This window comes from Physeter macrocephalus, unplaced genomic scaffold, assembly GCF_002837175.3.
Source record: "Physeter macrocephalus isolate SW-GA unplaced genomic scaffold, ASM283717v5 random_33, whole genome shotgun sequence".
Classification (NCBI taxonomy): domain Eukaryota; kingdom Metazoa; phylum Chordata; class Mammalia; order Artiodactyla; family Physeteridae; genus Physeter; species Physeter macrocephalus.
Genome location: NW_021145319.1, coordinates 108492 through 123959, shown reverse-complemented (window position 1 = coordinate 123959; position 15468 = coordinate 108492). Strand labels below are relative to the sequence as shown.

Below are 15468 nucleotides of genomic sequence, written 5' to 3'. Positions count from 1 at the left end.
GCTGGGCCCGTGAGCCATGGCCGCTGAGCCTGCGCGTCCGGAGCCTGTGCTCCGCAACGGGAGAGGCCACAGCAGTGACAGGCCCGCGTACCGCAAAAACAAAAACAAAAACAAACAAAATGGTCAACTAGCCACAACTAACCTGACACACAGGCCAAGGTAGCTTGAACTTGATGTGATCAAAAGCATTTACTGAGGGAACTTGGAAAACAGAAATGAAGTTCCCCACCCTGGAGGGGCTCACAGGCTTATGAGGGGCAAACATAAAGGAATACATCTTCAGAGTGCGTTGAATGAGCACAGCGGGTGGGCATATGGAGATTCAGCCAAGCACAGAGGAGGAAATGCAAATCCCACCTGTGGCCAGGGAGGTGTGGTCACTGATGCCAGGATTGCAGAGTGAAAAGAGAGAAGCAGGCTGAGGTCCATCCAGTGCTATCACTTGTCTTGGGCAAATTACTTAAAGTCTCTGAACCATCATTGATAAAGGAAGGATAAGATTCTCTTCATAAAAAAAGATACAAATGAACTTATTTACGAAACAGAAATAGACTCACAGACATAGAAAACAAACTTATGGTTACCAAAGGGAAAAGTGGGGGAAGGATAACTTAGGAATTTGAGATTAACAGATACACACTATCATAGGTAAAAGAGATAAACAGCAAGAATCTACTGTATAGCGCAGGGAACTATATTCAATATCTTGTAATAACCTATAATGGAAAAGAATTACTTTGTTGTATACCTGAAACATTATAAATCAACAATACTTCAATATAAATAAATAAATAAAAATTTTTCAAAAAGATCCACTTCAAAGGGTTATTTTAGAGGATTAAATGAGATAGAAAAATGTGTTCAGTAAATTGTGAGGTACATAGAAGACACAATCAGTTATGGCTGGGAGCAGTGGCATAGGAGGAATAGAGACATTTGAACAGGGTAGGATGGTCAGTGGAGGGTACAAAGTGGAAAACACCTTCCTTCACTACAGGAGGAAAGTATCAGAGCAGATAGGGCTGCAAGAACGGGAAGAGGCCGATAAGAATCCCCAGGCAAGCCCTGAATGAAGCCAAGAGCAGACCATGATATTTATGATTACTAATCTGTCCTTGCTGGGGTGGGGGTAAGGGGTAAGGGGGCCAGCCCCATTCTGGGGGGCAGAGAATCAACAAGGAAGAGAGCTGGGGCTCCTGCCGAAAACCCCAGCTTTCTTCGTGGGGAGAGAGGAAGAGATTATCGGCTGATGCAGAATTGGTGGCATTGCGCAGGTCTCTTTAGGGAAGCTGTGAAATGTTTGGAAGAGCACCTGTCAGGAGGGGAGCGAGAGTTGCCCAGATCCATGTTACAGGGTGACTAGAGCCACTGACTATCGTGGGTTGTGTGATTTTCTCCAATAGGACAAAGAGCAGGTGGTTGTGTTGGCTCAAGGCAGAAGGTTTATGAGGAAGGCTGTAAGGAGAGGGGTTGAAGTGATTCACAATGAAGTCAAAGGTTACAGAGGAAGTGGAGTGAGGTCAAGGAGGGTGGGTAGTCAGTGATGACCTCCAGGATGTGGGCTCCAGGGAAGAGAAGTGTCAATAAGATGGACCAGCAGGTGGAGCAAGAGGAAGGGGAGGCTCAGTGCTTTTGGGGAATTTGATGGTCAATGTAGAGCAGTCCTCAATGGTAAGGTCTAAGGCGGTCCCTAGTGTGGAGGGGCAGATCTTTATGGTCTTGAAAGATGAGATGAGAAGCAATGCTAGGTCAAGGTAAACGAGGACCGAAGTGCTAAATGAGGTTCTTTATATAAAGTATTTAATATGATCTCCTCAACAGCCCTTCAAGTTGGGGATTTGGGAAAAATAGAAATTCAGGCACAAATTAAGAAGACTGCCAAGTTCCTTGGAGCTATTAAGATGGGAAGCTCAGCACAGAGTACTCTGCTCAATATTCTTTTTTTACTTGTTTTGGCCACGCCGCATGGCACGTGGGATCTTAGTCCCCGAACCTGCACCCCCTGCATTGGAAGCGCGGAGTCGTAACCACGGGACCGCCAGGGAAGTCCCTCTGCTCAGTATTCTGTGACAACCTAAATGCGAAAAGAATCTGAAAAAGAATAGATACATGTATATGTATAACTGAATCACTTTGCTGTACACCTGAAACTAACAAAACATTGTTAATCAACTATACTCCAAAATAAAATTGAAATTTTTTAAAGTATTAAAAAAAAAAAAGATGGGAAGCTCAGATTAAATCCAAGGCTGACTGGTTCCAAAGCCCAGGTTCTTTCCATTTCCCCAGATTTCCCCAAAGAGGTGGCACTTGGGACCTCTCTAATTCATTCTCATCATTTTTCACAGCTCTCAAGCTTGGAATCTCTGACTCTTGAGATCTTGGGCAGCCAGGTAGGTGAGACCTGGAAGGCCCTGACAGTGATAAAGCTCTCCTGAGCTCAGCGGCCCTGTCCTTATTCCCTGTAAGCATCAGGATGGCCCTGGGTAAGGGATGGAACTCTCAGCTGGTCTGGGTGCCCCTGCAGAGAGGGCAAAAGGGAAGGGAAGAGCGGCAGGAAACACCTGGATCTCTTGTTGCTCTGAATATATTTCACGTGATTGACCTGCTCAGGAAGTCATTCATTCAGCGGGAGGAGGACATGGGAGATGGTGAGACCTGGGTTCAGATTCAGCTCCAGCACTTGCTAGCTGTGTGACTGTGGAAGACACTAGCCAACTTTCTCAGTTTGCCCAAAATTAAGGGTATTTTGGGACATGGAACTTTCAATGCTAAAACCAGGACAGGCCCGGGCAAAATAGGATCGTTAGTCACCCCAGACAGGCTACTCAACCCCTCTAAGCCTCAGTGTCCAAGTATAAAATGTGCCCGTCTGCTGCCCGCTTCTCTGCTTCTCACACCTGAGGCTGCACTTTACAGAGAACACGAAGAGGGAGTACGGTTTAATTCCGTCTGGTTGGGAGAAGCTCAGGGTTGACTGCATGTTCCTTCATCGGCAGAAGCTGAAATTCTGAAGTGCAAAGCAACTTTTCACCAACATTCTGCTTGGAGCCCTCAGCTGTGCTAATGTGTGGTCTGGAGCACGAATCAGGAACCTCCCCCGCTGATCACGTCCCTGCCATTCCTGGTTGCTGCCTCTTGACCCCAGGCGGGCGTGGCAAGATCCAAACACACCTTGCTCAGTAGGCAGTGGTGAGATGCGGGTTGTGGGTTGTGGTGGAAGGCCACCTGAAGCATGAAACCCAGAACTCTGGTTGCGGTAACGTTGCTTAAGAAGGGGTCTTTAGGCTTCAGCCAGGATGGATGGCGTAAGCATGGCAGGAAGACAGCACCGTCGTCCTGAAGGGTTGTCTCCCCTGGCGCCTGCTGCTGCTGCTCTTCTAGCCTGAGGTCGGTGTCCTCCACGTTTTGCTCAGGAGCCAGGTTCATTGAGGTCCTCGACAATGTGGAAGGGGGAGGTGTGCAGCTGTCGTTGCTGGAGGAGCGTGAGTTCTGAGCGGAAAGTAAGAAGTGGATGAATTTAACAGTTGTAAATTTGGCCACCCACAGTTCCTCAAAAAGTTACACATAGAATTACCATACGACTGAGAAATTCTACTCCTAGGTATATACGGAAAAGGAACTGAAATCATATGTCCACCCAAAAACCTGGACCTGAATGTTCCTAGCAGCATTACTTGTAACAGGCAAAGAGTGGAAACAACCCACATGGCCATCAACCGAGGAAAGGATAAACAAAATGTGGTACAGTTATCCCTCACTTTTCTTCTTTTCTTTCTTTCTTTCTTTCTTTCTTTCTTTCTTTCTTTCTTTCTTTCACTTTATTTTTGGCTGCACTGGGTCTTCGTTGCTGCGCGCGGGCTTTCCCTAGTTGCGGGGAGTGGAGGCTACTCTTGTTGCGGAGCATGGGCTCTAGGCACACGGGCTTCAGTAGTTGTGGTGCACAGGCTCAGTAGTTGTGGCGCATGGGCTTAGTTGTTCAGCGGCACGTGGGATCTTGCTGGACCAGGGTTCGAACTTTGTTCGTGTCCCCTGCTTTGGCAGGCGGATTTTTAACCACTGTGCCACCAGGGAAGCCCCTCTTTCTCTTTCTTTCTTTCTTTCTTTCTTTCTTTCTTTCTTTCTCTCTCTCTCTTTCTGGCCACGCTATGCAGCTTGCAGGACCTTAGTTCCCCAACCAGGGATCAAACCCATGCCCCGTGCAGTGGAAGTGCAGAGTCTTAACCACTGGACCGCCAGGGAAGTCCCTTCCCCACTTTTCTTGAAAGTTCATTTTATGCCACTTTGCTTTTAGGAAAACTTACATTAGTACCTGTTTTTGCTAGCCAAAAGAAATCTGAAGAGGATTTTCGCTTTTACAATAGTAAAAGCCAAAAGGTGAGAGTAGTATTCAGTGTCTGTTTTGCAGCGAGTGGTTATAGAGGCAGCACATACCCCAAGCAAGGGAGTGGCACAGCCAAGCTCTTTCCCCAGAAACTACACTCAGCATCTCAGCATCCAGCCACCATAGTTTTCAACTGTGTCTGTGGGCATCTGTGCTTTATCTCGGTTTATTTTGTGCATCCATTAGCAAGATGTGTCCTAAGATAATTACTTCTTCACTTGGTCATTTCAGTTTACAGAAGGCTTCACAGGAATGCTCTACTTTCAGATAGTGGGAAAGACAAATATTCATATGATGAAATATTATTTATTCAGCGATAAAAAAAAGGAGTGAAGCACTGATTCATGCTATAGCATGGATGAACCTTGAAAACATTATGCGATGTGAAAGATACAAGACACAAAAGGCCACAAATTGTATGATTGCATTTATATGAAATGTCCAGAATAGACAAATTCATAGAGAAAGCAGATAGTGGTTGCCAGAGACTGGGGGAGAGGAGGGAATGGGGGTGACTACTAGTGGGTATACAGTTTCCTTTTGGGGAGATGAAAATGTTCTGAAATTGGACAGTGGTGGTGGTTGCACAGTCTTGTGAATACACTAAAAACCACTGAATGGAACACCTGAAAAGGGTGAAATTTATAGTATGTGAATAATGGCTCAATAGAAACAATAATAAATAAATAAAATTTGGCCACCCGGTGCTGCTACATGTAGAAAGTGCAGCAATGGAGTGATGTCTTCAGGATCCAGTTGATACCCCTTGGCATTGGGATGGGAGAGCTAGAGGATGGATGAATTTGGATGGACGAGTTTTCTGGAACCAGGATACAAGTGAGTCCTCCAGCTGGATCTCAGGTGACTAATGACCCATAGAGGTAGTAATCCTTTCTGATGAGTGAGAGAGTGATAGTCAGGAGTCAGGTATGTGGTAAAGGACATGAAGTTTGATGTTTTCTTTCTTTCTTTTTTTGGCTGCGTTGGGTCTTCGTTGCTGCATGCGGGCTTTCTCTAGCTGCAGTGAGCAGGGGCTACTCTTCGTTTTGGTGCGCAGGCTTCTCATTGCGGTGGCTTCTCTTGTTGCGGAGCACGGGCTCTAGGTGCGCAGGCTTCAGTAGTTGTGGCTCACGGGCACTAGAGCACAGGCTCAGTAGTTGTGGCACATAGGCTTAGTTGCTCCGCGGCATGTGGGATCTTCCCGGACCAGGGCTCGAGCCGTGTCCCCTGCGTTGGCAGGCGGATTCTTAACCACCGTGCCACCAGGGAAGTCCCTTGATGTTTTCTTGAGAGCATCCATCTCCACCAGAATCAGGCTAAGAACCTGAGTATGGTCAGGCTCAGTACACATAGGAGTTGGGGAAAGTTGTGGTAGCCCCTTGGGCCCTCCTTTCTCCTGGAAACATCTGGTGGGCAGTGATGCATCATAGAGTGTAGATGTTGGCCACTGAGAGCCTCAGTCTGGAATATACCTCATTAACTTTTCAAGTAGCATCATGGCGGAGAAAAAGGACCCACAAAAGCCACCTTGTGGGCAGGGCCCCCCACCGACATACTCAGCTCAAATGATCGTTCCCTCAAGATCCATCAGGTCCAGTTATCTCCAGATGGGGCTTCAGTTTAGGGCTACAGAGAACTATTAAGATGTAGGCATGGCCAGATTAGGCAGGTGGGATCCAAGCAGAAGTGAAGGGGGTACCAGGTGGTCAGTTAGCAATTCCTTTAGCAAGTCTAAAAGTGAGCAGAACCCCAGCGGGTAGCTCACCAAGCCCCCAAATCTCTGTTCCTTTGAGGTCCACATACACCGGGTCTGGCTTCATCTGGAACTTCTGTCTGGATAAGACATGGCCCAGAACTCCAGTTTTGCAAACAGATGTTTCCTCAGAGAGGCTGCACTGCTGGGAAAGCCTGCTTCTTCCCCTCCCCTGTCTGCCTGCTGCCCAAATAAATCAGGCAGTTTTACCCAGGAAGCCTTCTTAATATTATGAAATATTACACAATATAGAAAAGTACAAAAAAAGAAATGTTCTGTACAATAATAATAAAGCAGTTTTTTACTTAGTAACTTTGAGTTACCTGTGGGATCTAGTTGGAAATTCTGTTCCAGGAGTTCCTTGGCGATCCATTGGTTAGGACTCTTTCACTGCCGTGGGCCCGGGTTCAATCCCTGGTCAGGGAACTAAGATCCTGCAAGCCATGAGGCCAAAATTTAAAAAAAAAAAGAAATTCTGTTCTGGAACATAGTTAACAGGCCTAGGATTATATTAAATAAGCATTTTCAGGTTGCAGGTCACAGAAACCCAACCCAAACTACTAAGCACAAAGGGAAAGGTATTATAAGGATGCATGAGCCCAAGGACAAGACTATAGCTGGGCATCTGGAGGGAAATGGAACCAGAGACTCAAACACCATCAGAAATCTCTCTCTTTCTCGCCAGTGCTCCTCTCTCTGGTCCGCGTGATGGGAGAGGGAGCACTGAGCGTTCCCAACCCCCACATCTAACAGATTCAGTCACCCAGAGACATTCAGTCTCAGTTCTGAAATTCCAAGGGAAAGAACTCATTGGTCCAGCCTACCTGAGGCATTCAGTCAACTCATGGTTAAGTGTGTGTGTGGGAGGGGTGACATTATAGGAATGTGACAGCTCTTACTGCAACCATTCAGCAAAGACACTTCCTCAAATAGTGGCATCAGTCTAACAATCCAGCAGGTGTCCACCGCAGGGCAGAAGCTGTTGGACCCCCAGAGGATATAGACCATAGCAGTGGGTCTCAACCTTGGCCGCCCATTGAAATCACCTGGAAAACCTTAAAGACTGATGCCTGGGTCCCTCCCCAGAGATTCTGATTTACTTGGTCTGAGGTGTGGCTTCAGCCTCAGGCTTTTTTATTTTTTATTTTTTTTGGCTGCGCCGCACAGCACGCAGGATCTTAGTTCCCTGACCAGGGATCGAACCTGTGCACCCGGCAGTGGCAGTGTGAAGTCTTAACCACTGGACCGCCAGGGAAGTCCAAGCCTCAATCTTTTTTAAAAGCTCCCGGGGTGCTTCTAACACACGGCCAAGGTTGAGAACTGGCTAGTGCCGTGCTTTTCAGACATTCATGCGCCCACACATCACTTGGGTATCCTGATAAGATACAGCTTCTGATTCAGTAGGTCTGGGCGGGGCCTGAGAGTGTGCGTTCTGATGCTCTCCCTGGGTGCTGCTGACCTTCTGGGAAGCCAGGTTCTAAAGCAGCACTGCCCAATAGTGCTTTCTGTGATGGCGGGAAAGTTCTGTAGCTGCACTGTCCATACAGTGGCCACTAGCTGCAATGTAATTAGTGGATTAATTAAATGAAATGTAATTAGTGAGACTGAAGAGCTGAATATTTTACTAGAATTAATTTGAATTTGAAGAACCACACCTGGCTAATGGCTACCGTATTGGACGGAGCAGGTCTAGCGGATTATATCCACAGGGAGGGCGTATCTGAATCACCTGCGGGATTTCTTAACTCAGTGCTCTTGTGGCTGCCATGTTCCTCCTCATCCTCCCCAATTCAGGCCCTAAAACAGTGTAATAGAATGGGGGGGTGGCAAATAGGGATAAAGAGTGAACCCTGGAGAAGGCCCCACAGGTTATTCCGAAGTACTGTCCTTACTCACTTGGTGAGAAACACTGATGTAGAATGTTCCAGATTATCTATTTCTCTGCTACAAACCACCCTCGAACTTAGTGGCCTAAGACACAGCAATATTTTTTTTTCTCATGAATCTGCATTTCGGCCAGGGCCGAGTGGGGATAACTCGGCGTCCGCTGACGTGGCTGGAAGCCTGGGACTGGAGTCATCTGGAAAGGAGCTTGCTTACGGGTCAGAGAGTTGATGTTGGCTGTCAGTTGGGACCCTTGCTGGGACTTTAACCAGGGCACCTACTTGTGTCTTAGGCTTCCTCACACATGGTGACTGGGTTTCAAGGCTGAGTAGAGAGTGAGAATGAGCCCAAGCCAGGTGGGAACAGCACTCTGCCTATTTTTTAACCTAACCATGGCAGCCATACTGTCACTTCTGCTGAATTCTAGTCATTAGAAATGAGTCATGGGACTTCCCTGGTGGTGCAGTGGTCAAGAATCTGCCTGCCAATGCAGGGAACATGTGTTCGATCCCTGGTCTGGGAAGATCCCACATGCTGTGGAGCAACTAAGCCCGTGCGCCACAACTAGAGTCTGCGAGCCACAGCTACTGAAGCCCTCGTGCCTAGAGCCGGTGCTCCGCAACAAGAGAAGCCACTGCAGTGAGAAGCCCGTGCACCGCAATGAAGACCCAATGCAGCCAAAAAATAAATAAATAAAATTAAAAAAAAAAAAAAGTGAGTCACAATGGCCAGCCCATATTCACGAGGCATGGGATGAGATTCTACCTTTGACAGGAGGAGTGAAAAGGAATTTGTAGACATGTTTTAAAACCACCACATAAGGACTTCCCTGGTGGTCCAGTGGGTAAGATCCTGCGCTCCCAATGCAGGGGCCCGGGTTCGATCCCTGGTCGGGGAACTAGATCCCAAAGGCTGCAACTAAGACCCGGCGCAGCCTAAATAAATAAATAAATATTTAAAACCCACCACCTACACTTAGGAGTGAAGAGCACCAAGGGCAGAACTCTGCACACAGCAGCCCATGGGCCAGCTGCACAGTGTATGAGAAACAGAATTTCACAACACAACATTGTAAACCAACTGTATTTCAATTAAAAAATAAAAATAAGACTTCCCTGGCGGTCCAATGGTTAAGACTCCGTGCTGCCACTGCAGGGGGCACGGGTTTGATTCCTGGTTTGGGAACTAAAGATCCCGCATGCCGCGTGAGGTGGGCCAAAAAAGAAAATAAAGGGTGGGGGGGGAATAAAATGCATATGGAGTTCAAAGAAAATCCTAAAGGAGATTAAAGTGGAAGAGCTTTAAGGTAAACAAAAAAAGTTTAACTGGTTCCAAGCACAGCCAGGCTCATCCCAGAACACTTGGATCCAGGAGCACCCCGTCAACTAGAAGACACCCGCACAAAGGCCTGTTTTCCAGACTTCTGACCAGAGACTTCCCTTTTACACACACTCCTTGAGTAACTTCCTGATTCCTTTTTTCAGAAATTCTTGTGTGGTGGAGGGGGAGGAAGCTAGGGGTCAGAATACCTGGGTTTTGCTCCCTACCCTGCAGAAGCCTGTAAAAAAAATGCAGGTTTATTTGGGAGTGAGGAAATTGTAAGGAATCATTTTCCTCTTTATGTTTCAATTTTCTATACTATGATTTAAAGTTTTCATGGGGGTAAAATATATATACCATAAAATTTACCATTTTAACAATTTTTATTTTATTACGTATTTATTTTTTAATTTTTTGGCCATACTGCGCAGCTTATGGGATCTTAGTTCCCCGACCAGGAATTGAATCTGTGCCCCCTGCAGTGGAAGCACCGAGTCCTAACCACTGGACCCCCAGGGAATTCCCCCATTTTAACAATTTTTAAGTGTACAGTGCAGTAGCATTGAGTGCCTTCACATTGTTGCGCAACCATCACCATCCTCCATCTCCAGAACTTTTTCATCTCCTCAAACTGAAATTATATATATATGTATATTTCGGCAGCACCATGCGGCATGCAGGATCTCAGTTCCCCGACCGGGGATTGAACCCGTGCCCCCTGCATTGGGAGCGAGGAGCCTTAACTACTGGGCCTCCAGGGAAGTCCTCAAACTGAAATTCTAGACCCATTAAACACGAACTCCCCATTCCCCTCCCCCCAGCTCCTGGCAACCACCATTCTACTTTCTGTTTCTTGGAGCCTGACCACTCCAGGGACCTCATATAGTGGGTCTGTCATCTGTCATTCCCAGAGCTAGGAGAGGCCCCTAGTTCATAGAAATACCTACAGTATTTGTCCTTTTGGGTCTGGCTTCTTTCACTTGGCATAACGTTTTCAAGGTTCATCCGTGTTGTAGCACATTTCAGAAGTTCCTTCCTTTTTAGGCCTGCATAATATGTATGATATAAACAATATTTTATATATAATATAAACATTTTGTTTATCCATTCATCCATCAATGGACATTTGAGTTCATCTGAGTCGTTTCTACCTTTTGGCTTTTGTGAATAACTCTGCTATAAACACTAGTGTGAAGATATCTGTTTGTGTCTCTGCTTTCAATTCTTTTGCACATATGCAGACATATAATTGCTGGACATATGGTAATTCTATGTTTAATTTCTTGAGGAACCAGCTAAAAATTTTTAAGCCTTTTTGTAAGTGATGAAAAACAGTTAAGAATCAAAACAGCCTGTTTGATACCTTAGGAACAACAACAACAAAAAATCATACCTGGTCTTTCTGGTTTGTTTGGTTTTGTTTTTGTTTTTAGTTAATTTAATTTATTTATATTTGGCTGCATTGGGTCTTTGTTGCTATGCGCAGGCTTCCTCTAGTTGTGGCAAGCGGGGGCTTCTCTTTGTCATTGCGGTGGCTTCTCTTGTTGCGGAGCACAGGCTCTAGGTGTGCGGGCTCGGTAGCTGTGGCACGTGGGCTCAGTAGTTGTGGCTCACGGGCTCTAGAGCGCAGGCTCAGTAGTTGTGGCGCACAGGCTTCCTTGCTCCGCGGCATGTGGGATCCTCCCAGACCAGGGCCAGAACCCGTGTCCCCTGCATTGGCAGGTGGATTCTTAACCACTGTGCCACCAGTGGTTTTGAATAATGTTTACTGTTCTAGAGTTTTAATTTTTTTTAAAGAAAGACTAATTACAAGAGAACACACATAACAATTTTTAGGTTTTATTCATTTGGAACTTCTTTTAAAAAGAAAACTTTTTATTGTCATGAATACATATCACACAAAAATTACCGTCTTAACCACTTGTACATATCCAGTTCAGTGGTATTAAGCTCAGGTTTTATTTTAAGGCTTATAATCTCATCAAATTCTAATCTCGGTGGGTGATGCATATTAAGGCCGGAGCCTTGGGATTCTCCTTTCCACCTGCTCCTACCCCTGCCACACTTTGTACTTCTTCTGGCCCTTCCTCTCCAAACCACAAGGACAGAGCAATCTGAGTCAGGCTGCCTTTGTGACCTTCTTTGGTAAGACACTAACATTTCAACATATTTTTTGTAGCCTTTCACATTAAATGGCTGTCATTTTTCAAAACAAAATCTGAATACGTAGGAAGAGTTCTGTTGTGTACACGTTGTTTGCCAGAGAAGGAATTTATATCTATGTTCCCCCCATCCTCCTATATACATGAGGTGTGTGACTTAGAACACAACACCTCCCTTATTTAGGGCTTACCTGCCATCTGTCAGTGAGTGAGTCGATTCTAGACAGTCTCTGAAAGGCTCCCAGTCCAGGAGCTGATGATGCTCTCCTCAACACTAAGCACCAGGAGAAAGGAGCCGAGATGACAAATGTCCGTGGTCTTGGAGAGAGGCCTCAGCATATTTTTTAGCCTGGATCCTTCCCAGAGGCCTGACATTTTTGCTATGTGAGCCTCACCTCACAGATAGTTTCCAACCAAAATTGGGGCTAAATGGTCTGAGGACAAGAAGATATATGTTTGTGAAATGCGTGGAGAAGGTGGGCAAGCAGGAGGGTGTGTGGGGACAGATAGCAGGAGTGGATTTGGCGGGGCCCAGTGGGCAGGGCAGGGACACAGCAGCCACCTGCGAGCAGGTAGAGCGAGCCACCTTGGTGGTCTGGATGGACCCTGTCTCTCTCTCTTGGCTTCCAGGTAATTGTTCTGGGGCCTGGGGCCTGACTGTGAGGTGACTGAGTTCAACAGAACCACTGCCCATTCCGGCCCCACCTCTCACCAGGAAACGCCTCCCCACCGCAGTGACCACATCCCCCCAGGTTGCCTTGGAAACACTCTGGGGGTGCTGGGAGATCCAGGGCACAGTTGCCCAGCAACAGGTGGTGCCCTCCCTTCCGCCCTCATCTGAGGCAGCTGCCCTGCACCCTTGGCTCGCACAGGGAAGAGCGGCTCTGAGGGCAAGCCAGGAGCCCAGAGACTGACTGAGGTGAGGTGAGGAATGCAGGAGGCCCCTGCAGGTGGGGGACCTGGGGGACAGCCAGAGGCAGGCAGAGACTGGGCAAAGCCGGAGAGGTGGGGACAGGTGCAGAGGTGGCACCTGAGACCTGGCACAACAGCAAACTCAGGGGAGCCTGCAGAGAACAAGACCAACTCCAAGGAGAGTTGTGAGGGCAAAGGAGCGCCCAGGGCGCAGCCGAGGTGGCCGGGAGCGGGGCCCACACGCAGGGGCAGAGCTGGGACGGAGGCTCTCGTTTCCTCACCCAGCACTTCTTCCAAGCAAGACATGAGTGGGCTGAGACAGGAGGAAAGAAGTCCTTGGGTTCTTTGAGTTTGAGTTCAGTTTTGTCTGAGGCACCCTGGAGTCTGGGAGGAAAATGCAGCTTCCAGAAAGGGCCTGGGGGTTCTGAGCAGGAGGGCCTGGCTGCAGACCGAGGTGGGCCCCATCTCTCTGGCCATCTGGCTCCTTCCTGCCGTTTCTGGGTCCTCCGGGCTCCTCTGTCTGCCTGGGTCTGTTTCTCCAGCCAGATGTTGCTGAGCCCTGCTCCCCTGGCCCCTCTCTCTCCTGATCGTGCCAACCCTGTCTCATGCTTCCTCTCCTGACCCCGTCTCTCCAGATGCCTCCGACCCCAGAGCAGCCCTCTGGGCACATGGAGGGGCCCCCTGCATCAGAGACTTCCTCATGGCCCCCGCTGCCCTGCGGGCCCTGTGTCCCCATCATGCTGGCCCTGGCCGCCCTAGCTGCTGTCTTCCTCCTGACCACAGCCGTGTTGGCCGAACGCCTGTTCCGCCGTTCCCTCCGTCCAGACCCCAGCATCTGCGCGCCCACCCTGGTCTGGCGCCCGGGAGGAGAGCTGTGGATTGAGCCCACGGGCACCCCCCGAGAGCGCTCCGAGGATTGGTATGGCTCCGCGGTTCCCCTGCTGATGGACCAGGCCCCAGACCCGCCTACCCAGGGGGGCGCCTTGGAGGCACGAGTGACAGCCCCACCTGCCGCTTCAGCCCCATACTCCCCTCCCAGCTCCTTGGTCCCCCAGACCCCACCAAACGCTCCAACCCGTAGCACCTTCTGGAGGCCCCAGGTCTGGGAGGAGAGGCCCCACACCCCAGGCCTGGTGAGCTGGGCTGAGTCTGAACAGAGGCCAGAGGCCAGTGCATATCCAGGGAGCCCCCAGGCCCGGAGGCTGCGGCCAGGAAGCCCTGATCCTGAGTGGGGCCTCCAGCCTCGGGTCACCCTGGAGCAGATCTCAGCTTTCTGGAGGCGTGAAGCCCGGACCAGCGTGGGTTTCTGAATCCCCAGGGCCTGGAGGACTGGCCTCCCAGAGACCCCTGGGGGAGGCCCAACCTCAGAGGGATCCTAAGACCCTGAGTCTCCTGAGAACCTGAGCTGACACCTGAAGCCCCGGGAAAGAATGCCCCTCCCAGGCCTTTTACTTCTGGATTTCGGTTCCCCTGGATCTGGGCCTGGGCAACCTGGGTGTGGACAGAGCCTGCGCTGTGGGGCAAGCTCAGAGGTGCCTTTGCTTAGCTGCCCGGGGAGGTGGCTTAGAGAACTGGAGTTGGGGCCAACTCTGGGCCAGAAACTGCCAAGATCACATTCCAGATTAAGAACTCAAGGTACCAGACAGACAGGAAATAGCATCAATGCAGCGGCTTCCACCCTCCTTCAGTGTGTACCCAAGATGCCGACACTGGAGTGAGGGTCCCAAGGATGCTGAAGAACAGAGTGTGGTGATGACAAGTGTCAGCCGTGCTAGCAGGAGATGACAGGAATTCAGCTTCCCAGAGCCACATCATCCCTCCAGAAAAACACATACAGAGAGGTCGAGATCAGGCAAAAGAGCATCTTATCACATATAATCTGTGGCTTTGACCCCCACCTCGCAACAAGAGGCCATCTCTTGCCTGCACCCGGGACCCAGAGTAGCAAAAGGCCAGCGGGCACCATGTCCTCTTGAGGCCGCTGCATCTCAGCCCTCTGGATCTTACTCTTCAACGGTGAGGGAAGCCCAAGCCAAGGAGATCTGAGTTTGATCTCGTGTGGAAAGGAACATTCTCCCAGAACGTGGCCCCTGGCCGTCTTCCCTCCCAGCTTCTTGGAGTGGTCCAGAGAGACAGAGTTGCCCCAAGACAGGCTTACTTATGATGCTCCACCCCACAAAAATGGAGCCCCAATATCTGTATCAGAAGACCTCCCCTCTGGGCACAGAGCCAGGTGTTGGGGGGAGGCAAAGGAGTTTCCATTCCCTGGGCTCTGACTTCTCAAACCTCAGTCCTGAATGTTAGGATTTTGCCATGTCAGTTACCACCTGTACTTTATATTTTTCTTTAAATTGGTTTACTATTTGCTTAATAAATTCATTTTACAAGGAATCTGTTTTGTATCACTTCTGTAAATGGAAAACCAAGTATCACTTGTCAGAAATAGAAGGTAAAACATGGAAATAAATACAGTGTAAACAAAGGTATATAGTCTAAGTAGACATTGTTTCCTGCTGGAGGCGTTGACCCAGAGATGCTCTTTCTTTGACAAAAGGCTCAGCAAGTATTAGGAAAGTGTTAGACATTCTGGTGCCACCCTGAGACCACCCCTGAGAAGTGCTGTGATGGATGAGAGCCCTGCATGGGGAGCAGCCATCCTGTGCTACTTAATGCTAGCCAGGAATCCCTCCGCCACCGAGTTCACCCACACCCCGGAAATGCTGTCAGGCAGAGGCCAACACTCTGCTCTTCCTGCTCAGAAGGGCTGGGGAGCACCTGGGCCTGGACCTCCCTTCTCACCCTTGGATGCCAGGAGTTGGAGGAGCAGCCAGGGGTTTAGAAGCCCCCTGGCTGAGGGACATCGCCCCCCCGACCCCCGGGTGCACTCATCCAGCCTGTGTTCCCAGCATCTTCCCTGAGCCAGGCCCTGAGGAGGGAGGAATCAGACCCGGCCCCCGCCCTCAGGGAGATCTCAGTCTCTCTAGTGGCAGGGGTGGGGGTGGAGGGAGGTGAGATAAGACAGGAAGACATAACTGATACAAGATCAGGGCTGC

The 15468-nt window shown here is 49.1% G+C and overlaps 1 protein-coding gene and 1 long non-coding RNA gene across 2 annotated transcripts; one reads left to right on the top strand and one right to left on the bottom strand.

The window, feature by feature from the left end:
* Positions 1-3431: 3431 nt before the first annotated feature.
* On the bottom strand, positions 3432-11830 carry LOC129391794 (uncharacterized). Its single transcript, XR_008616497.1, has 4 exons — positions 11695-11830; positions 10289-10387; positions 6461-6571; positions 3432-3492 (listed from the first exon to the last, which is right to left on the bottom strand). It is a non-coding gene; the product is annotated as an uncharacterized lncRNA (long non-coding RNA).
* A 577-nt stretch (positions 11831-12407) lies between these two features.
* CUNH16orf54 (chromosome unknown C16orf54 homolog) lies at positions 12408-13725 on the top strand. Its single transcript, XM_007107380.2, has 2 exons — positions 12408-12427; positions 13051-13725. Exon 2 carries the CDS (start codon positions 13051-13053, stop codon positions 13723-13725), a length of 675 nt encoding a protein of 224 aa, XP_007107442.1. The 5' UTR covers positions 12408-12427.
* Positions 13726-15468: the final 1743 nt, after the last annotated feature.

Bases quoted from the DNA above. Each gene is read 5' to 3' on its own strand.
- CUNH16orf54 (XM_007107380.2), top strand. From the start codon at position 13,051: ATGCCTCCGACCCCAGAGCAGCCCTCTGGGCACATGGAGGGGCCCCCT.